The sequence below is a fragment of the Labrus mixtus genome, chromosome 16 (assembly GCF_963584025.1).
Source record: "Labrus mixtus chromosome 16, fLabMix1.1, whole genome shotgun sequence".
Classification (NCBI taxonomy): Eukaryota; Metazoa; Chordata; class Actinopteri; order Labriformes; family Labridae; genus Labrus; species Labrus mixtus.
Genome location: NC_083627.1, coordinates 12,567,110 through 12,591,939, shown reverse-complemented (window position 1 = coordinate 12,591,939; position 24,830 = coordinate 12,567,110). Strand labels below are relative to the sequence as shown.

General features: G+C 42.8%; 1 protein-coding gene across 2 annotated transcripts; it reads right to left on the bottom strand.

The window, feature by feature from the left end:
- Window positions 1-942: 942 nt before the first annotated feature.
- si:ch211-264f5.6 (carcinoembryonic antigen-related cell adhesion molecule 6) lies at window positions 943-24,152 on the bottom strand. Of its 2 annotated transcripts, none has more exons than XM_061059244.1 (10): window positions 24,014-24,152; window positions 23,436-23,747; window positions 20,247-20,410; window positions 19,860-19,986; window positions 16,815-17,093; window positions 14,432-14,710; window positions 13,262-13,516; window positions 12,194-12,311; window positions 3,279-3,328; window positions 943-2,112 (listed from the first exon to the last, which is right to left on the bottom strand). In XM_061059244.1, the coding sequence occupies exons 1-9, from the start codon at window positions 24,060-24,062 to the stop codon at window positions 3,292-3,294; spliced, it is 1,620 nt and encodes a 539-aa protein (XP_060915227.1). In that variant the 5' UTR covers window positions 24,063-24,152; the 3' UTR covers window positions 943-2,112; window positions 3,279-3,291. The 2 variants fall into 2 exon arrangements, with proteins under 2 accessions (XP_060915227.1, XP_060915228.1); XM_061059245.1 differs by having other exon boundaries at window positions 3,279-3,310.
- Window positions 24,153-24,830: the final 678 nt, after the last annotated feature.

Here is a 24,830-nt window from a genome sequence, read left to right as displayed (position 1 = left end):
AATAAAAAAACAGCAAAAGTACACTGCTCTCAAAAATATTGACCCAGTTTTACAAAGCTAGTAAAACATCAACACTGGGTTTAATAGGCCTATTGCTAAGATTTTTTTTTTTTTAATCGATATTACAAAAGTATTTGGTATTAATAAAACATATCCAACATGGTGGTATGCTAAATAATTTTGCCTTCAAGTGGAATTTGTTATCTTGCAGTTTGAACAAGCGGTGACCTGAAGTGCAAAATCCTGCAGCTCATCGAGTGTCCACTAGAGGCTGGCTGCAGGAAGCACAGGAAGTCACATACACACCCATTAAAAAAAATGTTTTTACAGCAGAGATTAACATGTTTACAGCCTGGTTCAAAAAACCAAATAGGTCTGATTAGCTCATGACTCGATCGGCACACACTGTACGGGGAGTGAATGTTTTGATGACTCATCCGTTTTGATTTGATGAAGGATAAGAGTTATTCACAATACGGCGTGTAGCTGACCTGATTGACAGGCGGGCGCGGTGTAACGGTTTGTCAGGAGGCTTAAAACCCGCCTCAGCTCCAGCTCTCAGCCTGTCGTTAGGTTGACTGAAAGTTAGGGGACTCCCCCCTGCAGGAACACTCAGGCTTCGCCCGTTAATATTTACAGACTATCAATTTGAATGAATGAAGCTCAAAGGAGAACGCAACATGGACACCAAAGGACTAGCTAGCATCAGGTAACATAATAAAGGGAATGCAAAGGAATAAAAGGATAAAACATAAAATATTAAAGGCCATTTTCAGTACTGACACTTCCCCAGACTTAAAATGAACTCTGTTAGACTAAACCACCAATTTAGAACAAAGCTAGCATGGTCTCTTGCCATTTCTGGTCACAACTGGTGAGGTCCTTCTGTAAATGTTAAACTGTCATTTAGTAATTGCGAAGGCGGTAAAATCGACCCCAGGGGAGGAATAATTATTTTATGTTCTTAATGCTGACCATCTTTTAAGAAGATCCCCCTTTTAAAATAAAGCCTTTGATTCTTTTTAAGCTTTGTTAAGTGTCAGAAATAAAACGTTTTATCAATTAAAAATACATTATTAATTACTTTAAGTTATTATTATGAACTCTACTCTTTTCTAAAGTTTTATATTTCTCATAAGGCACTTTCTAGCTTTGGTTCAGCATATATAAAAACAGTTGATTTTAATTTAACGTTACATGAACCTGATGCTTCACAACGGCAGTGTGAGACAGAAGAGGTCAAATCACAGCTCTAAAACAGTCTTAAATAAATGCCCGTCATGTGTTGTTCATGTGTTTGAAGCTCAGCTCACAGTTTGTGTTTGATGAACAACAGAAAAGCACGCTGAGCAGCTGGACGGGAGGGGGCGGTAACGAGAGAAAAAAAAGCTTGTTAAGCTTAGTAGAATAGAAACAAAATGTCATCTGGTGATATGTTTGTGTGTGCTGAGTAAGACCGTTCAAAGAGAAACAGAGGTATTTTAGATCAAGCTGACCTCCAGTTACACTGTCAGGGGCTGAGAAGCTTCTCAAAACCTTACTTTGAAAACCGCTGCTGCACCTGATGCGACCCCCCCCCCCCCACCCAGAGCCCCCATCAGCTAAACTCCACCCACCCGGCACAGACAGTGAGATAAATCAAACCACAAAAACTTGGTAAGATATTTTAACCCAGAGTCCTGAAAGACGATGTGTGTGGCCTCCGTGTGTGTGATCATCCAGGCATCACAGCCATCTAATGTTCCAGTTTGTGTGTGTGTGTGTGTGTGTGTGTGTGTGTGTGTGTGTGTGTGTGTGTGTTCCCTACTCGGGTTTCCAGCAGGATAAAGAGAGTCACTCATCAGAACCGTCAGTCCGTCAGCTTTAGCCCAGGAAACGTCTGAGTTTTTCTGCTTTTTTTTTGGTTTCCTGAAGGAGGAGGCGAGGCGGACAAAAGGTGAAAGATGGCGGGGCGGCGGTGGGGGGGGGGGGGGGAGACAAAGGGATGATGGGAAATCTTGTGTGGAGCGAGGGGCTTCACAGGAAACCAGCTGGACCAGATTGGATGCTCCTCCCTCCTCCTGCACAGGTGGATCATGGGAAACAAAACGGCGGGATGTTTGGGCCGTGTGTCTGTTGAAGAGAGAAGAACATTTCACCTCTTTTACACGTATACATTTATCTACATGAAAAACACACTGAGGTCCCATTCACACGGCGACCATTTCAGTAACCTTCTGTTGCGTTTTTCCAGGGTGCAAACGTTTGAAAACAGCACCGCCTGTGTCGTCCTGTAAACGGGAAATGTTCAGTTCCCCCGAGTAGCCCTACCATCTTTCTGTTTATTTGACGACGTATGTCGAGCACATAAACCAGAGACGTTCCTTCAGGATTAATGGAGCTAACTTTTACGTCACACGTGTTTGTGGTCAGTTTGGGAGTCTCGTCTGTGTGTGACCGACATCAAAGAGAAACACATTTGACCTGTTTCCTCCAAAACACCGGAAAGCGCTGCTGCAGGGCTCAGACACACACACACAAACAAACACACACATGCCCACAGGTGCAAACACCACACAAAGACACAAAGACTCTGTGTTACTCCACCTTAAATCAACCATCTTATCTCAAAGCAACTGCACACCCACTCAAACACACACACACACACACACACTTTCTTAATCTCACACGGGGAGCTATGACCCTGCTACAACACACACACACACACACACACACACACACACACACACACACACACACACACACACACACACACACACACACACACACACACACACACACACACACACACACACACCACACACACACCACACACACACACACCACACACACACTCTCTCACTCAAACTCTGAGCTGTGTTTGTTCGCTCAACCAATTGGAGACAGCCTTGGTGGCTACTGTTTCAACACTGAAACATAGACACACACACACACACACACGCTCACACACAAAGATGCAGTTCCTTCTTTTCCGTCACTCGGACTACAGGGAGACACTGAGGAGGATTATCTACGGTGAGCCTAAAGGGACAAACTGCAGGAGATTCTGACCTTGATCGCATCACGACTCATGCAGTGATGTTGACAGCCTGACAAATACACTATTCTGATCATTATTCACAAGAATTATCCCGCTAAATAAACGTTTGATTTAAAAACGAACATCTGACATGCATGCATTAAAAACACCATCAATGTGCATGCATTCGTGCGCGTGTGTGTGTGTGTGTGTCTGCATGTGTGTGCGTGTATGTGTGTGCATGTGTTTGTTCACTCACCAGCAGGACGTCTTTAGTACGGAGACTCGACACTGGAAACAGAAAAAACGCTGGAATCAGAAAGTTTATGGTTTCAGAAAATACAAACTCTGAGAATAAATCAGATTAAACATAAAAAGAGACATCGTGAAGTGTTATCTTTAAAGAAGAGCTTTAACCTCACTCAGACCAAAAACATATGAAGGTATGAAGGCGTTACTGCTGACACACTCAGATTGTCTGATCGGAGGAGAAACCACAGAGGAAGTAGGTGAAAGGTCTTCAACATGCTCTCCTTTAGACTACAGGGAAGTTTGCACACTGTAAACATATTTTATTTTAAACGTGATTAATAAACAAATGATAATATCCGCACAGCGCTGTGTGTGCGTGTGCTCATCTGACTGTGTGTGTATGTGGAGCTCCTGCTCTGCCGTGGAATCGGCATGAATGTACAAAGACGTGATGACGGCTGAGCTAAGTTACGGCACTACTGTAGAACTGTAGAACAGTCTGAAAAGGGCGAGCGACGTCGACAAGCAACTTCAAATGTGGGAGAGAAAGAAGCCTTAGGTTTGTGCTGCAGAACAAAATAAATGCTGTCTTATAATGTCCAAATTAAAGCGGTCCACTCTGCAGACAAGAATCTCATGCATCCTCAGTGAGACGCCTGTTTTTATACGAGGGAATAAAATGACTTGAGTGCAAACTTTAGGATGACGTTTAAATATAGGATAAGTTTGAGTCTTCATACAGTCGTATCATATTTATGTTCATCGGTCTGAACACATTTGGGTTCACCTTTTGGAGGCTTACTTTAAATTCATCTTGCAAAATGCTTCTTCATGCTTTGTCGACGTCTTTAACAGAATGCAGTCTAATCTCTGCAGACTTGAACGTCTATTCTTTCTGACAGATTAAAGTGTTGACTCAAACGTTTGACCTGCTCGTGAAACGCCTCAGAGGAGCTTTCAGGGAGCCAGGCAGCGACGACAGAGCAAACAGCTGCAGCCCAAGAACCTCTTTCTGAATCTTATCACAGAAACTCAGATCCATTTTCTTGAACCTGCTGATAAGAGCAGCGGAGCAAACATCACGTTCAGATGTTTGAGACGAGAAACCAGGGCAGGGGGAAAGAGAAGAGATCAACGGGATAAAGACTCAGACTGAGAAGAGAAAAGAGGTCAGACTGAGAGAAAAGGGGAAACGTTGAGACCATCAGCCCCGCTGGAGAAAAAAAAACATCTTTGATCTGAAAACGTCCCTTTGGCTATTTATCGACTTTACGACCCGAGCTTACGTCAAACAGCGGCAGAGAAGAGACACCTGAGAGGCTCCGTCTGGTCGCTCAGGGCAGAGCCATGTTTGTTTGTTTGTCTGGAGTCAAACATGACGCTGAAAGTGTAAACTTGTTTGTTCATTTAAAAGAAAGAGAGAGGTGTTTTAGGGTAAACATATAAAGGTCGGGGGGGGGGCTACCAGAGTCGATAAAGAATCAAATTCAGATAAAGAACTTGAGCTTGTATATTTCTGACAACTCAAAGCGCTTTTACACCGCAGGTCACACCTACACATCCACACACTGATGTTAGAGGCTGCTGAGTAAAGAGTCCATCAGTATTAACTCATCCATCCATCCATCTATTCACATTCATACTCCGGGAGCAACTTGGGGTTAAGTGTCTCGCCCATGGACACATCGGACAAGGGGCCAAGCACGGCACTTCCGGGTGGGGGGGGGGGGGCGCTATTAGCCCCGGATAAGCCCCCTCACGCATGTCTGCTTTCATATGGAAAAAAAAACAGAGAACTTAAAAAGTAACTATGATTTCATGAAAATCGTCTATTCACAGCACCCAAACATTTTAGTCAAGCTCAGAGACGACTGACTCTACCAAAGAGTGGTCCTCAGATTATGGAAAAGTAAATCTGTACCAGATATTAAAACAGAGATGGAACTTCTGTTGTAAATAATATCGTATGAAAATATGTATGCGAGGGTCAAAGATGAAGGTGAGGTCATGATGGGTTCATAGCGCCGCTGGGCCACGGTGAGCGTCTGGTTAAAGTCTCTCCTCTCTTAACGAAGTTTTTACAACACAAACATTTACTTCAAAACAGCTTTTACTCTCACTTTTATCTTTGTGCAAATGTCACTTTAAAGCGTCAACAACCCGGCGCACAGGAGGAAATGAGAGGAAATAAGTGACGGATGATCCGAGGCGACGGAGGAAAGGAGACGTGGACGGACACTCAGAACTGGTCGATAAATCAAAACGAGAGAATCAAAAGAACAAAAGCGGGTTGAGAGAGAGAGAGAACGAGAGAGAGGAAGAGGACACAAACGTGAGCGGCAGAAGACGAGTGCAGACATGACAGGGGCATTCCTGAAATTCTCTCCGAGAGTGCGGCCTCGCCCCGACCAGGAGCTCAAACCTCACGCTAAGAAACCGTGGCTTCATTCCCGAGAACAGGACAAAGGCTGAGACGTAGCAGGTAGAGGAGATGCTCATGCTACAGAGGTTTATCTTGAAAAGGTCATGTTTACTCGTTCATCCCGATGTGATTTAGTTTCCATCCTTCAGAGAAAATCGGGCGAATCAGCTCTCAGCGTCTCAAAACTCTGACCTGGAATACAGTCATGTTAGCCTACTGCCTTCTTTTTCATTTATTTATGTTAGGTGGAATATTAGCGGGCAGCCTCACACTTACACCACATGTTTAAATAATTAAAAAAACATGTTCATTTACCGAGTTTAAAATCAACTATTCAAGCAGCAGCAAAGGTTTCCTCGGTTCATGTTTCTCTGAAGCTGATAAAGTTTTGCAGGAGAAGTCGAGCCTGCAAAAACAAATCCTAAAATACAAAAAACCCCAACGTGTAATTATGAACGAGGGGTGTGACGTGAGCGGGTTTTCCCAGTTGGCAGCTTGTTTTTGATCGCAGCGTCAAGAGGAGATAGAGGACGGGTTTCTTTATTCAAGGATGAAGGCGAGGTTTTCATTTTCATTTTCTCCGGCTTCTAATCTTTTTGAGAACACTTGCTGTTAGACTTTTATTTCTACTTTTAAAAGATCTGAATACAAATGCATAAATCGATGTGACAGCCCTGTCCTGATGCTGACACACATGCTGCACTCACATGTTCCCTGTAATTACAATAAAGGGAATGTGTTTTAATTACTAAACGTGCACAGAGTGAACTCATTAAGTGGATTACAGGCTGAAGGCAGACGTGTTTTTATCTCTTTCCTGTTTCCAGATCAAATCTGAAGTTTGCATGTTCATGTATGAACACAGACCCCCGGAGTCAGGTGACCTCCGAGGAGGACACAGACTCAGCGGTGGAGCTGCAGGGTCGCTGGTTCAACTGGTTTCTCCACTCACAGTTACCTTCTTTAAAAAAAAGGTGTTGTGCAAAACGTTACTAATAAGAGAATCAGGATGAGAGTTTCTCTATTTTATAACACAAGCTGAGCTCATAACCAAACAGAGGACACATCTTTTGGTTTATAACTATGTGCATGCAGCTCTGTATTTATATTTAGTTCCTGTTCTGCACTTTGATCGCTTTACTCTCAGTATTCGTCTTCTTGCTTACAGCTGTGTTTACATCTGCCTCCAGCTGTTTGTCCGATCACTGTCCACTTACGTCTTTAGTCGACTTTATCGATTTTCTATTTAACTTCATATTTTTTAGTCTACCTTATGCTGTCTTTGCTGTTTCCTTTTGTTATTTATGTCCCTTTGAATCGCCTCCAGGGGACAAATCAAGTATTTTTAATTTAAAGCATAATAAAAAAAAATTATAGTTAGGGGGAGTTATGAGTCTTGGTTTAACTTTAACATCTTACATTCATAATACATATAATACATGCATTTTTATATCCTCATTAAACTACAAAGAAAACGTTTTTTTCTGATGTGTAAATCATGAAAAATGATAATGAACGTTAGATCAATTTCCAAAGCCAAGGTTGAAACTTCACGTTCAGAGTTCAGGGCCTCAGAGAGTCTGAGGAGGACGCAGGAGGACTCCAGAGACACGGAGTGACTTCTGCACCTCTGTACAATGAGACTTCTGCACTTCTGTACAATGAGACCATGTACTCAGATCACATTACAACACCTGATCTGCACTCGCTGAAACACGCCATGAGGCACGATGAAAGCCACAGCTTCATATTTTAATTCCTGATGTCAAACAATACTTCCAGAAAAACTCAGAATGATCCCTTTAGAATCTTTCTGCTGCTGAACTTTTAAAAAATAGAACTATCTAGTTACACTGATATCGCAGTCATTTAACTTATGGAGCCTCTTAATGTTTGTCCTCAATTAAGTTCAATAAAATCAGATCAAAACACTGTCTCCTATCAAGAAGCCGGAGGAGGCGGGCCTTCCTGCCTGTGATTGACAGCTGAGAACGAAGGAATGCAGTCAGACTGTTTTCAAAACACCGAAACCCACACAGACGAACTTAATCCTAGTGTGTGTGTGTGTGTGTGTGTGTGTGTGTGTGTGTGTGTGTGTGTCTGTGTGTGTGTGTGTGTGTGTGTGTGTGTGTGTGTGTGTGTGTGTGTGTGTGTGTAGCCTTTGAAACTAAACAACCAGCAGAACTGAGAACCTAAAGATGCAAACTACTTCCTCACATTTTGCTCGATTACTGTCATTGACACGGTCGGTATAAAAAAAAGAGGACACAGTGTTTTGGATTCAAAACTGAAGCCAAACTCTTAAACCGGCACTTCTCTAATGTCCAGCGACTCAACTGGCATTGGTCCTACTTCTCAGTTGATTTATTCCTCCCTTAACATTTTCTTATGATTTTGTTAGTGGGAGGGGGTGGTGATGTTTATTCCCTGTTTATTATTCACCTCTACGATATCTGTGCTCTAATGAACCTGCTGCATTATGTTTCCTGTTCTCCAGTATGTTCTTCTCCACTTTTTAGTTCCGATTGTGATTCTGTTCAACTACACGTAGCATTGATAGAAAGACAGATATTCTCATTATAGCGTCGTGTAGAGGACTCTGTTGCTTCGTCCGCTACTTCTGCATCGTTCTTTTTCCATCACATCTTACCTCAGGAGACCCGACCCCCCTCCAGTTGGACAGGGACACTATCCCGCTGTGAGGTGCATGTGTGAAAACTTCTTTAGTATATTCTGACCCTTAGCTCCTTTGTAGGCGCTGTTTGTCCAAAAATGGTCACCTCCGACTCAAAATAAAGTGATTTTTAGGCTAAAATACCAAAAACAATCACTTAGTTCTTGTTGTTTTTCTGCACATGTCCTGATGGATTTTGCAGAATATTTTAATTTTAGACAGTAAAGTAAATTTAGTTGGTTTTGCTTCTTTTGGAAGATTTTGTAATAAATTTGGCTCCTGACTGTGATGCTTGAATCTATTTAATGCTTTCAGGTCATGCATGGCAGCGTATTTTTCTCACACACGGATCAACGGGTGGTTAAGTCCGTTCGATAAACACTCCTCTAAACTTCCTGTGAACACCTGCACGAGCGGCTCAGTCTGCTGATACCTGTGTTATAAAGTTCATACTGCTGTGAGATTATCAGAGAAAGACATCTTTATTTTGATTTGTGAATGCATGTGTGTTCCTCTCCCATGCCCCCATTCAACAGGTGTGTGTGTGTGTGTGTGTGTGTGTGTGTGTGTGTGTGTGTGTGTGTGTGTGTGTTATTCTACCCTGCAGAGAACCGGTTTCTGTTTAACACCTTCAGGATGAGTACATTGTTGTGCAGTGAGCTAATTTTTCTGTGTTTTTTTTTTCAGCTCAAACCGGCATCTCCTCCTTCCTCTTTACAGCTTCAGTGTTATGAAACTGAAGACCTGCATGGATTTAGTTTTTCACTCTATGAAAATAAAATAAAACTACAACTACATTTTGTCCAGCGATTCACCGTTTTTTTTTTTTCAAGCAGAAACATGAATTTGCTGGTTCCAGCCTTATAGAAAAGGTCATTTTTACGTTTTTCCTCGTCAGTTATTAAAGTTTGGACTGTTGGTAGGACATAAAAAGTCACATTTGGCTCCTCAGAAAAGACAATATTCTACCTGTTTTTGTAATTTTATAGACCAGAACATTTAGCAGTTAATCTATTAAAACTTTAAACCTTAGCCGCAGCTCTGTTTCCATGTTAGACGAGGAGACTTTAAGTTTAGATAAGAGTGTGACCTTCCTCAAAAACTGGATAAATAAGGTTTAATAATCAGGCTGTGATGATGAAGACATTGGAGCCTAAATTACTGCCCAAGGTTTTAAAATGAAGAGAGAAAATGTGGGCCAAAGTGGTCGTCCAATCGACGCTGTCTGAACTCTGTTGGACAAGAAATCTAACTCCTAAAAACTACACAGAGATCTACACCTGCTCATCAGAACTGCTGCTACAGCGTCTCCACTTCCTAACATCTGTCTGTCAGCAGCTGAAGTCGTCCTTCATCTTTGTCTGAGCTTACGGCACTTTAAACGGCTCCTTGTCTCCACGCGTCCCTGAAGTCTGACAGGCTGCGTGTGTGTCTGAAGGTTATCACAGAAAAACAGTTTCATATCTTGTTGTCATTAAAGTCCTGTCTTCAAGGTCGGTCCCTCGTTTTAACCGACTTCAAGCGGCAAAAAGAAGCGCTCTGTTGTGTTGACTCTCTCGGGTAGATCAGGTTGAAGCATCAGATTGAAGCTGTTTTCAGATCTGCACTCCTGAAAACATCGAGATAACTTCAGGAGGACTGCTCTGGATATTCTCCTGAATTGGCTGCTCACACATGCACCTCACAGTGGGAGACTATCCCTGTCAGACGGGAGGGATCTCCTAAAGTAAATCGGATGGAGGAAGCAGCAGAGTCCTCTATACGACGCTATACTGAGAATATTTGTCTTTATATCAACGCTACGTGTAGTTGAACAGAATCACAACATGAACTAAAGAGTGGAAAAGAACATACTGGAGAACAGGAAACACAATGAACATGTCTTCTAAGAATCCCGAACTGTCGCCTCAGGTCAAAGTCTGGATCATTCAGCCCCACCTCCACCAACAACACCAACATGGAGGCCGCCGCAGAACAAAGGCGTCCCGTAGTCAGTGTTGACACCTTCTACAGGGACGGTGACGGTGATGTAGATGAAATGACAGAGGACGGATGCTTCAATCAGCCTGAGGCCCCCGGGGCCAAGAGAGCTGCTAAACCACTCCTCCACCTGACCCCTGATGACCTCTGAGGCATCACGTGACCGTCAGGCCCAGACAGTGCTCAGCCTCAACGACGACGAGAGTTTGTTCGAGAAGAATCTGAGAGGAGGGGGCGGGGTTTAAGCTGTACGGTGTCCTGCATGTTTTCAACCTTTGTTCAAGTTCAAAAACATAAAGGCTGAGAGAAATATCTCCTGTTGTCTCTGTTGATAAAGTTAAACCAAATGCAAAAGTGATTTTTTTTGCATATTTTCTTCTGGGGAAACACACTCAGCAAGTGTTCAACATCACCCTAAGCACCATTCGTATCCATAGCAAAAAACATCAGCACTCGGGATGATGTTTTGAACTTTTAAGAATGAAGATGAACAGAAGCTGAGTGAAACTAACGCTTTACAGCCCGAGGCTTTCACCAACGTTTCCACAACACAACAACGAAGAAGAAGAAGAAGAAGAAGAAGAGGTCAAAGCCGAGTCTAAATCTGCTTTAAATTCAAAACTTATTTTTAAAACGTCTGCTTCCACAACTGAGCATGTCAGGGCGGCAAAATCAAATTTTCAGAACTTGGAGCTGCGTTTGTTCTTTGTTTCAGGATGGCTGCGTTCCTGTTGGGCGTCTCCACCCGATGTTGAAATCTGACAGGATGCGGCGCAGCATTGCATCACTGCAGTGTTTTGGGATGAACGTTTTGGGATGGCGTTCAAGACAACCCATGCTGCTACATGATGTAACTGTAGCTGATGCTTTAGGACATGTCAGGGTAATTCTCCGTCGATGTTAGTCCTTATTTATTACTTTTTATAACGGAGAACAGGTTCTACAAAAGGTCAAAACATGCAGGGTTGTTCGAGGGTTTTCAATGGATGTAAAAAGTCTCCAGTCTCGTGTCGAGGGGGTCGAGGCTCTTTCCTTTTTTTGTGACTCAAATCAAACTGCAGTCTGAGCGACATGACGCTCTGGAAGACATCAAATCTCTTCCCAAGCTTCATGTAGTGGATGGAGCAGCTTTAACGGTTACTAGTGAGCTTTGGACATCGTTCGACACTGACAACAAGTCTCTTAGGTGCAGAGAAAAATAAAACAATACTGATGATATTTGCATAGCTTCATTTCGACCACATCTGACGATCACAGGATTTAAATATACGCTCTTGTGCTAGAGGGACCTGTTCGGATAGTTTCTGTTTACAGTCTTTGAACTCTAAAGAAAGTCCTTAAAAAAGAACGCGGGTAACCAGAAACAAAACGCTTTGGCACTGTTGGGAAAAGTGTTGACGGGCGTGGCAGTGAGTGTGCCAGTGTTCGTTTGTATGTGTGTGAATAACTGTGTGTGTGTGTGTGTGTGTGTGTGTTCATTTGTCTGACATGTTGCAAGACGTCAGGGCGTGAGAGGAATGAGGAGAATTTTCAGGAAGGTCATGAAGTGACTGACATGACTGAAACACACGTCGACACAGAAAAATGACAGATATGCTCCAAACAGAGGAACATAGACGCAGAGAAAGAGGGTCAGCGCACACACACACACACACACACACACACACACACACACACACACACACACACACACACACACACACACACACACACACACACACACACACACACACACACACACACACACACACACACACACACACACACACACACACACACACACACACACACACACACACACACACACATCAAGACTATGACATCTAGACAATCTTAGAGTACTTACGGCACTTTCTGTCTGCAGTACATGATAACACCGATGGCGGCGCCAAGAGCGATGAGGACGGCAATGACGATTCCAGCAATGGCTCCGTCTGAGAGACCGTCATCCAACGCTCCCTCCTCTGAAAAAACAACAACACCAAGATGAGCGGGAAATATCTCCTACTAAGAGGTCATGCTTTCATGTAAAATAACTTTAAACTTGAAATCATGTTTTGTTTGGATGTCTTGTAATGGATGGGGACAAATCTAAACTTTTAAGTGTTTATTGCAGAACTATTTCATGTTTCTGTGCGTGTTGCTCCCAGCTGTGGTGGAGACCCACATCATGTGTCAGACAGAAACTGAAGACAGGAAGTGACTCGTTCTGGTTTAGGTGGCTTGTTAGTGAGTCGCTGTCTGTGGAAGTGAAGCTGAACTTACCAACATGAACGACCACACTGCCCGCAGTTAAACGTTTTCAGTAAGATGCATGTAAGAATGCGTTTCACTTTTGGCAGTAATGTCAACTACAATGTCATCATGGCAACAAGGAGCATTGTACTACTAAACACAACATCTGTTGCAACAAATCAAATCTGAGCACGTGCATTTGTCCAAAATCTAGTCAGAAATACCGAAATACATTCACCTGACTAGTCCAGATAAACATCTTATTTCAAGATGTAAAACACGAAAAATAAAGCCTGCATTGCTTGGAATGAGTAAAAACATCTGCCAAAGGGGGCAGGCAGATGTTACTTGTCAAGTGTCTTGAGATGAGATTTAAATTAGTAACGCAGTGTACCATGCATGCAATACAAGAGGAAACTTTTCAGGCTGAAAAATCAACAACAAAATATGTAATTCCCTAACTGTCCACTAGAGGCTGTCTCCAATGGTGAGTCAATCGCCATAGAGCACTATGCTGTCTAACTTTACAGCAGATATAAACATGTTTATGAGTTTTGGTCTCTAGAGCTCACGGTCTGTTGATGATCATCATCCGGCTGTTGTTCTGTTAATACATTTTGTCTGCATCATTTGGCTGTTAATCTTAAATACAGGTTCCTGTTTCCGACGTAACTCTCACCTGTGACGGACAGAATGTGGTTGGCCTTCATGGTCTTGCCTGTGACAGCGTTGGTCGCCTCGCATGTGTATGTTCCAGTGCTTTTGTAGACGGCCTTCTCGATGGCATACTGGGCCGTCTTAACCGCGGTCATTGTGCCGTTAAACTTCCAGGTGAAGTTGGCGGCGGGGACGGAGGCAGCTGAGCATGTTAGCGTCACAGGTTCGTTCACCTCGACCGCATTAACACCTGTCACCGTCACCGGTTCAGGACCGTCTGGAGACCAAACAGAAGGAAAACAGGGTTTATTATAAATAGCAGTTTTACCTTCTTGTAAGGTTCACTTTTGTGTTGGTTTACAGTTTGTTAGTTTGTAGCAGGTCGTAGCGGCAGATGTAGATTTGAGGTATTTTTTGCAATTTAGACTGTGCGAGAAGAGAAACGTATCCTTAGTTCCTATTACTTTAGTCAAACACGTAGTTAGCAATGTTTCTATTCGTACCCATGGATGTACAGTCATATACCACGGCTTCAATACTGACTACATTCAACCTTGGCCTTGTTGTTGAAAATGATTAAACCGGAAGTAAATGTTCTCGTTCTAATCCTCCATTGACTTTTCACAAAATCTTTATATCTGCTTGGATCAGGATAATCAAAGTTATCTCAATCCTACTGACATGTTTAAAAACAAACTGGAGGTTTTATCAGGATAAAAAAAACAGGATTGGAATACCTGAATTTATCTGATGAAGTAATCCTTCTTTTCTTTTGAACAACCTGTTTTCAAGATTTAATCCGATCCTTTGCTTTCATCCTGTTGGCCCTGATAAGTTATGGAGCTTTATTTGCATGTTAATATGTCCTCAGAGGGTCAAGCTGCATCTTGAAGTCGCAGTTTAAACCTTGAGTATTGCATGTGTGTTTATAACAAATGGACAGTAAGCCAGAGGATGTTATAACCTGAATTGTGAACTCGTTTTTACTACATATTTTCTGTAAACATCGTTTTCTAACATGCGTAGACATACTTCAGTTTAATTAGAATTTAAAGGCTTTTTATGAACGTGCAGTAAGGGTCTAGTTGTAAAGGGGCAACAAGACAAAGTGATATAAAACCATAAACCCTGACGACACTGCTGCATCAACTCAAGCCACATGTTTCAGTCTCTTAGCAGAAGAGGCACTCACAGTTGACGACCATCTTGTGGGAGGCGACTTCTTTGCTGACCGGGTTGCTGACCATACACATGATCTCTCCGTTGTCCTCTTTCTGCAGAGGTTTGATCATCACCGAGGTCATGTCGCTGGAGAACACCACGCGGGAGCTGGCGGTCAGTGGTTTGCCGTTTTTGGTCCAGGTCAGGGTCTTATCGCTGCCTGACTTCGCCTGGCAGCTGATGTTGGCAGTGCTGTTGCCGGCAGTGAGGGTTCCAGATGGACCGGTGATTTTAACACCCACGACGGGCTCTGAGAACATTAAAGAGAGAGGGGGGGGGGGGGGATGTCACATTTTAACGTCCTTTAATCCCACTGTAGGATACTTTAGTAAGTTCACCTCACACTCTGCTGCAGTGATGTAAACACCTTAAAATAAGATTATATTTAAATAAAAACACAGAATCAGCAGCTATCATTTGATGTGTATTCCACTACAAGAGAGACTCAGCAGGCTACAACGAGAGAGGGAATATCGTCATGTCAGAGGTCAGAAGAAAATCAAGTGACGTACATTTGTAGATCAAATGGCCTCGTACTTTAGAGAGGAGCTCTCTTCCAGCTCTATGTTAGTCATACGTCTGTTTGAGCCGCTCAGGTCCACATTCATGAGACAGGAAATAAGTCAAATCATAACTGGACACATTCAAGCTTTGCTCTACTGTTTGAATCCACCGAACACCTTCAGCCACTGAAATATTAAACACCCGTGTCACTTCCTGTCTCATGCAGACTCCTCCTCCTGCTCTGTGTGATCACCCAGGAAGAAAACAGAAACGCTGCAGGGCAAAATGTAAAACCATCCTCCGACCAAGCCTGTTTCACACACACTGGAACACACACACACACACACACATCTGCACTCACACACACACACACACACACACACACACACACACACACACCGACACAGTAATGCAGCCAACTGCCGCCAACTGAAAAACACCCTCCTCCAAAAACAAGAGGTGAATTCCTGGTCGGTAATTACAGACAGCACAGGTTCCTTGTGTTATACTCGACGTTTCGACACCTCGCGGGTAAAAACCGTGAAGAATCTGCTGAGGGTCACTACAGCCTGTTTGTGCTGAAGAGTCACGAGCGGCTTTGTCTGACTAATGCGGGTCTTTTAAAACGTCTCCGGCCCTCAGGGTTTGACGCAGAGCAGAGAAAGGGCTTCAGTCGGCTGCGCTTCATCTTCCTGTCCATCGAGTTTCACTGAACTTCTTTTTAAACAATCACAATATTTGTACCCATCAAGCTGAGCTGCTGAATTTATTTGTTTTGAGCCTTTTCGCTTTCATTAGATGGGACAGCTGAAGAGGGACGGGAGGGAGGAGAGAGTGGGGGGGCGACATGCATCAAAGGGTCAACGCCGGATTCGAACCCAGGGCCGCTGCGATAGATGTTAAACTGACTTGAGCTTGTGTCGTGCTTTTCTAGTCTTCTGGCTACTCACACCTGCACATTCACACACTGATGGCAGAAGTTGCTATGGAAAGAGCAAGGGATTGAACCCCCGACCTTCCTGTTGAGAGACGGCCGACTCTACCAACTGAGCCACAGACTCCATGCATGCAACACAACCACTAGGCCTTAGGCGCCACGACCTGTTGAAATGTAATGTTTCATAAAATACCAAGTGTGGTAAAAACCCAAGAACATGGAAATAAACATTTGAGGGAATACTCAACTTTTAAATCAATGCGGTGCCTACGAAAAAATAACTGAGGGATTCATTTCGGATGAATTGAATTACATTTCCAGTTCTGGAGAAACAGAGAGCACAGCTGAGGGTGGCAGGTTTTATGGGACTCATCCATGAAAAAAGACTCATAGACTAGTCTCTTAACCTCCACAGCATATCCATCAAATAAACATCGAGGACAGCGTTCAGAAATGTAGCTAAATGGGTTCGTCATATTTTGAAAAGGTGAAACAAGCGAAAAAAATGACTCGACTGGATCCAGAACGGGAGACAAACAGACCGTCAGGAAAAACAAGGAAGACAAATGGAACTCATACGAGAACATATTTCAGCTTCTGCCGAGAAAAAGAGTTGAAATCTTTCCAAATGTTACGCATCAAACTCATCCTAATAATAATCAGAGGGGCTCTGTTCAAACGCTCCAAAACAACGTTCACACAGCAGCTGAAGGAGCTGAAAGGTCAAGGGTCACGGCTCCAAAATCAGGAAACAGGTTTTCTGCCAGGCACATTTACAAAAACAAAAACTATGAACATGAAAGCAGACTAAAGATGGAGAATGATATTAAAAAGACGCACTCTTAAAGAACACAGCCACCAGACTCCACCTGGCTGTGGCGTGTTTTTCATGGCGCTCGGTCAGGTAACTCACCCAACATAGTGAAGGACACTGCAGGAGAAGCGACGAAGCGTCCTGTTTCAGAGTTTTGGGCTGCGCACGTGTACTCCCCAGCTTTCTTTCCTAATCCAAGTTTCTCTATCTTTGCCAGTGTCAGGACGGGCCCTGGGTTCTCAATCATCTTCTTGCCATGGTACCAGGTGAAGGCGGCGGGCGGGCTGGAGACGGCTGCACAGGACAGGTTGAGGTTGGAGCCGGTCAAGACGTATTTGGGAACCATCGGAGGAGTGATGGTGACTTTATCTGGTCCGACTGTGGAGAGGAAACAAAAGAAAAAAGACTGTTTATCGAGGTCATTACCTTCAAATATCATCGTAAGAAGTCCACACGTTCATAGATGAGAAGTTGACGTTTTTTCTGGCTTTAAATGAGAAAGTGATCGAGCTCTTTTGGCCCTGTTTGAAGTTCTTTAAAGACTTTGTAAACCTGGGTCCGCCTGTTAACATCTGGATTATAAATTAACCAAAAGACACATAAAGTGTTGGAAAAGCTCCAGTAGATTGCTTCAGACAGAAACGGCCGTTGTTCCCGATGAAAGTGTGTTCACTAAAAGTTGTTTGAGGCTCAGAATGGCATTCTAAGTGTCTGACAACATTACAGAGAGGATCCCTACAGATACAGCTTTTTAGTTAAAGATGAAATTAACTCACATCGCTCTCCTCAGAGCCACCAGACTCGCCGGTTTACTGCTGCCTCCATCTGTTTGTTTGTTGTTGTTGTTTTGTTTCACTCTATTTTTGTGCTTGAGCACAAAATCCACTTTCACCGTGTGTTGTTGAACATTTATTTGTGTAACCTGAGTGTCTACAGACCCACAAAATGTGAAATAAACTCATCCAGTCCTTTGTTTGTGGTCTGCATAAGTCTTACAACACAGAGAGAAATGCTCCTTTTCAAATGTGCTCTCCTTGTGATGTCACAGTGGGATTCTGGTTAAAAAAAAAAATCCCCTCCTCTCCCCTGGTTTCTCCACCCATGGACTCCACCCTCAGCCTAGATCAAAACTTTTGAGCAGGCCCGCCATTTTTATTCCTGCTACAGAGGAGTGATGTCTACGGGGAAAACTTAGGGGGGGCTCATTGCATTTAAAGAGACACACACACCAAAACGGAGCGTTCTGAGAGAGCTGGTTTATACAGGGTCACAAACCTCCTCTGGTGCTTGATTCATGTTATATTTTCTCCCTTGGGAAAGAGGTTCTTAATCTCAACGGGACCGACCTGGTTACATAAAGGTTTAAAAAAAAAACCAGTAGATTTAAAAAAGAGGTTTCACTTTTAACTGCCTCAGAAGCATCTTTGGATAACGAGCCAACAAAGTGTTCCCGTCAGATCTATCACAGCAATTATTGACCTGCTTTTTTCGTGATTTGAAAATATATTTTTTCCAATCGCTGAAGACGTTTAAAAGAAGCGAAATGTGGTTTCAAAAATGCATTTTCATTAAGACTGCATATACATGTTTCTGTTGTTTGCAAACATGAGTGAAGTTTTCACGGACTCCAACATGAATCCAGGCGAGATGAGCAGAAGCTGTGAGCTCTGCTTTAATTAATAACAGGGTTAACCAGCGGTCGGTGCGGTCTTCCTGCCTTTCAGGTTAGTCATGGGGAAGGAGTGGAAGTGCGGGCCGCTGTGTACACACTGGGCTCTAAGTGCAAACACACACCATGATCTGAAATGCACGAGTCACACGGCAGCAAGGCGACTCTCGTTTTACGCTCGAGCGTTTCAGGAACCTGAACGCTCAATCCTTCAAGTATCATATTAAAACAGGAGGTTTAAATAGTATCAGACATTTTCACAGCGTCAGTCTACACAGAGCTGGAGCGAGTGATACGGTCACAGTCAGAGAAGCGGCAGTGACACTGTGTGTGTCGGGGTGTGAGGAGTGACACACACTGACTCACGTCTGGACTTTGTTGTCCAACAGGCGTGGAGCTCCAAGAAACACACATTTTCAAACAATACCAGTTAAACCTTTAAGTAAAGAAAGGAGCAAACTAACGGCTGTGGTAACAATGGACTGCTCAGTAAAATCACCTGGATGATTTATCTGGATTTTATAACTACAAATTTAAATTACTCTTGTGCAACAGCAACAGGTGCACATTTGATCTTTTTTGCATATTGTGAAGTCAGTTCTTGGAGCATCTTCAAGTGCGTCATTTCCCGCGAATCTGAGCAACCCATGAAAAGAAATTATGTCAGCCAATGAAGAGAAACGTTCATACAAAATATCAAACGGCACGCACATCCGAAAAGTTGAGTGCTAGGTGGCGGACAAAAAACGTATCCAAAGACAGAGAAAGACGAAGTCAGCACACCAGAATTATCACCGCATGAAACGTTTCAGGCCCTCGCCCCTCATCAGACGTGAAGAGAAACTTCAACAATGATCATTTGTTCAGACATTTACAATTAGAAATGTATTCAAAGACACACAAAGCATATTGATCTGAGAAATGGTCTTTTTGAACTCTGTATATTTTCAGTTTTTGAGATGCAAAGGCAGAATTGTCCTCTGCAATAAAGAAATCTTCGCCTACATCAGAAATGTTGTTATCTGTAAAAACTCAGAGGTTATGTAAGATTTAAGAAATGCTGTTGCTTCTTTGGTTTTTATATTTTTTTTAAAGCTCCTGTGAGGAAGAAGAAGGCGACACGATAAACAAAGGGCAACAATGGACGACGTCCAGCAGAGGCTTGCAACTCCGAGGTCGTCCATGGGGACATTAGTTGCAAAAAACAAAAACACAGGAAGTGACCATTCTTTCGGGGGACTGCAGTGTGTCTAGCTCTAGCCTTTGGGGGTCAGATCAGTACGCTTTAAGGGTAGCAAAGCAGTAGGACGGTACAGATCGGTTATTTTGGTACCATTCCAAACTTTTGACTTTAGAAAGACCAATAAATGTGTATCGTACTGAACTGAACCGGGCCGCTTGGTGGTAACGGGGATAAACTGTTTTTTATGTTTATGTCGGCTCATGTGTGGGAGGAGTGTGGGTGCAGTACTCACAGTAGACAGGGAGGTTGAAGGGGGCACTCTTCTCGACCTCCAGTTTGTTGCCGGCTGTGCAGACGATGGGACCAATGAGGTCTGACCTGAGAACACCTCTGATGGTGAGCATAGTGGACAGCTCCTCCTAAGAGCAGAGAGAGGACAGATATTGAATCCAACTGAATGTTGCATTTTACATGGAGCACTAATAAATAAGTTCATGCAAATGGAAAATGAATAAATGTATTAAAATCTATATTATGAGTCTCCACTGGATCAAAGCAGAAATTCAATTGAACAATGAACAAAGACACATAAACTGATAAATGATCAAAACAAAAACAACTGTCAACTGTGGTGATTGAGGTTTTGTAAATACAATTTGGAAAACATGCAATTACTGACATCTTTTCTTGTAATCCGAATGCCGTCGGCCACTATTTTCGCCGTGCCGTTGAGCCAGGTGAACTTGACGAAGGAGCCTTTAGCCGAGCAGGTCAGAACCACGGTGCTGTTGTGCTCTACGGCCTTGGGCACGTTGGACTTGATGGCCACAGTGGTCACGGGCTCTGCAGGTGGAGACGAGGAAGGTTAGCTTCAGAGACAAAAGAAACTAAAAGAATGGAAAAGATGCCGACAAAGACTTCCCCAAAAACAAACTGAGATCACAGAATAAATGTGTATAAATATGTTGAGCTACACAACAAAGCTTTTAACCTTTATATCGGACCTTGATGAAAGTTGATGCCGAGATAACAGGCCAGTAAGAGAGCTAACCATCAGCATCATATGAATGTTTTTAAATGGTTATAAAAGATTAATATGAAATGTTGTCATGCTTTTTAAGCTGTTTTTTTTAATTTTGGAATATGTTATATACATCTTCAATGAGACAAGAAGACTTAAAGGTCACATATTAAAGAAAATCCTCTTCATCATGTTTCTCTAACTCTAATATGTGTCCCTAGTCCGCCTACAAACCCCCCAATAAGGAGAAAAGTCCATCCTCTCCGTCTTCTGCCTGCTCCACTTTTCAGAAAATGTGTGCTCAAACAGGCCGTTTGGAGATTTTCCCTTCATGACATCACAAAGGGCAGTAACCCCTTAAAAAGTAAAGGTACAGACACAGAAACAGCCTGTTCTGAGCAGGGCTGAAATAGAGGGGTTTATAGGCATGATCCAATACAGGATCAGAACAAGAAACTTCATAGACATGTTTTGAGAAGCTCTGAGACTTATTTAAACTTCTTAAAAATGTGATCTTTAATTTACATTTAATAATTTTGGAGAGTTTTCAGGCTCATTAAAGTAATCCCAAGAGGTGCTTTGTGAAATCTTACTACCAATAAGTAGTTAATAGATCTATTATCAAACACGAGGGAAGAGAATTTAATAACCTGCTCTCCTGAGGCCGGTTTTCTCTCACTCTAAATTTGACTTCCTAATGGAGTGAATGAAGGCAGCAGTGAGGATCGGAGCAACTAGACCTGCTGGACTCGTTTTTAATAATCCTGGAGCTCCATTTCTGAATGTGACTGCTTTTTATCCATGATTAGGCAATTGTATAGGTGTGAGGGAACAATGTGAAGGCGTGGAAACCAGTTCTGACAGCACGGCTCACCCATTAACTTTACGCAGAAGTCATGTTTCTGTGTCTGGCATGCTCAGATTGATTATTTTAAATGTGTGACGACAAGCTGCCAAAATCCCTCAGCAAAAACAGTCCATTTTAGTCAGGGGAGTTGCTGGTCTACGGCTGCCTCGATCAGTGAGTTTGTTGGTGTAATTGTCTGACTCTGGCGTTTTAAATGGTTAGTCTAGATACAGCACAAAACTCTGTTCTACTCGTTCTACTTCAAGGATCATCAGGGCGGCTGTGGCTCAGTTGGTAGAGTCATTGCCTCTCAACCGGAAGGTCGAGGGTTCTTTCCCCAGCTGGGCAACATGTCCTTGGGCAAGACACTTAACCCCAAATTGCTCCTCCTGCTTCGGTGGTGGTGTATGAATGGAATTAGTTGCTGGATGGATGATACTACGGAGCAATCACTATCAGTGTGTGAATGGGTGGGTGTGACATGCAGTGTAAAAAGCGCTTTGAGTAGTCGGAAGACTAGAAAAGCGTTCAAGTCCATTTACCATTACTCGTCAACAAAAAGGTCCATCTCTGCAACTTTTTTTGGGTCATTTCGATCCCCCCCCCCACCCAAAAAAAAAGGCAAAAAATTACAAGAATCCCACTTGAGGTTCGAGGACAAGACAAAACAAATAAAAACATGGAGACACTGCCTTCTTTGTTTTATTTGTCAAACGTGGGGCGTTGTTGGTCGAGCCCCGCATGTGAAGAAGTGAGTGTAACTGTCTGAGTGAGAGTCAAACCGTATGCTGACTCTCACCAGGACTGACCTGTATACAGTGCAGAGAGCTGTATAAGAAGAGCTGCAAAGGTTTGCCAATAAATAAATGAAACATGATATAAAACTTTGGATAACTGATCCATCATTAAATTTGTTCAACAACAAAAAAATGACAAGCGTTTGCCCTTAGCTGCTGGATTTGTAGCCTAACTCGATCACTTACAGCCATAAATGAGAAGTTGAGTCTTTGACTTTTATTTTGGGATATGTTTCATTTAGAAAACATCTTGTAGTGGAGCTTGGGGCAAATATTCTGAACATACGGTCCAATATTCAGATGAAAAAACTCCAAAACCATGCAAGATGTTGAGTCATCAGCCTCTGAATATTCCCTGACTGTTGAAACAATGAGGTCAAAGCGTTTAAAGAGAGCACGTCGACACCTTGACCTAAAAAACAAACACGCCTGCAGACACCAGGAAGTGAAGAGCCACACCCTCAAGAAACTCTGAGGAACCTTTTCTACCTGTTGAATAACTGTCACACCTCCTCGGCAGGAGAGAGCCATAATGATAGGCTTTATACATTTGATAAATTACCATCCTGCACCATGATTTTTACAAGATCAGCTCAGGGATGTCATCGGTCACATGAAGAAACACATCGTTATCATGTAGAGAAGTGCTTATATGTTAAGCAAATGATTAAGTTGTAGGGGGAGGAGGCGTTCCCTCCATGAAGTGGGGCCTAATAATATATAGTTCTCAAGCGGTGCCCGCACTCTGCGGTTGCTAAGCAACGCCTATAGTGGTGGCGTAGGGATACCCACCACTCACCCGTAACAGGTGTGGCTCGGCCTCCGACGCGCACCTTAACTGCTTCTGAAAATCCACCATGTTTAGTAAAGATGTGTCTGAGCCTTTTTGAAACGTTGCATTTAAAAGCGGTTCTCAAAGTCATGGTGAGCTTAAAAATGTTGAATCTTTAAAAAGTGCTCATGTTTGTTAGGCTTTAAAACACTTCTTAAATTTGCCAAGAAGAAGAAGGCTATCTGCAGTGAAAACTAGTTCTAACAATCTCACCTTGTTTGAAAGAAGTGGTAGACCGAACAACCTGATTTATGACACACTGTTGAATTCGGCCCAACTGCAGCCCCATACATTGTTTCTTTGATTTTAAAAATAGAAGAACATTTTAAAGACCCCCTTTGAGGGTCACTAGAAGAGGTAGAAAAACTCACCCAGGACTCGGAGCTTGATCTGGTCGGTTTCCGTCGTAGTTGATAGTATGGTGATGGTGTAATCACCGCTGTCCTCCGACTTGACGGATGACAGGGTCAGGTAACCATTGGTCCGGTTAATCGACACCCTTCCCTTGTACAAGTCGCTCACTGTCAGCGATTCCGGATACAAGGTGATGATGTTGTTTCCTTCGAAATTCCATATTATAACATTATAGGTCGGATTATCAACCAGCGTTTTTAGAGTCACATTTTTCCCCAAAACGGCATCCACCGGACCCTCCGGCAGTATCGGCTTTCCCGCACGGCATCCTGCGGGGAAGAAACACGGATGAGAAACGATCAAGTGCTAAAACACAGGAACAAGTTCAACTTCTTCCACCACAATCCTAGTTTCTTTGGATGAGTTTTTCTATAGTGTAGAACAAGAATTAAAACAAGTTTCACCGCAAAAAAAAAAAAAAAACGATGAAAACGCAGCAAGGATTTCAAAAAGCCTATATTGAGTAGATAATATGATTCTAGTTCAATCTAAAAAAGTATTGTGATACACACTGGGAGAATTAATTTCATCTTACCGATAAAAGAGAGCAGAAAGAGAAGCGATTTATAGGCGAACATATCCATCCCGGACGGTTCAAGTCTTTCCAACAGAGACAGAGAGACGAAAATGCGGCAGGAGTACCTGCTGGTTTTAGAGGGACACACCCAGACAAGGTGAGGACACACAGACAGAGAGGGGGGGGGGGGGGGGGGGGGGGGGGGGGAGTGCGAGAGAGAGAGAGATTGTAGAATGACAACTTAGTGCGTTTTTTTCATTCTCAATGAATCATGTTTTTTCATCTGTTTTTTAAACGTATTCACTTCATTCGCTGAATACACTCTACAAGTGAATCCAACGACATTAAAAAAAAAAACAATTCCTAATTTAATTAAAACACACAAAGTAGCCTGTGTAGGATAATCCTGACAAGACAAATAAAAGCAAATTGCTAGTTAATCTTTTTGATTGTTTTAATCGGAAGTTTCTAACATAAACTAATTCTGCTGAATTAAGCGCAAACGGAAATAGGAAAAGGTGAATCCTCCAGTTTGTGTATCAAGTTTAATGAGAAGCTGCTACCACCTGGTGGACATGTGGGAAAGTTATTAAGCTAGTTTTAATTCAAAGCATTTGTACCATCATAAAAAAATTACATTTCATATTTTGGTAGTAACTCTTGATATAAATTTCTTTATTCTTTATAGAAACGGTAAATTATGACCTAGTCTGAATTTCAAAAAAGCTTTAAAAAAAAGAAGATTGAAAGAATTTATGAACGCCTAGAAATCTTTATAGCACCAAGGAGAGAAAATGTAAAGCCTACACCTTTTTCTCTCCAATAGAAAGTAAGT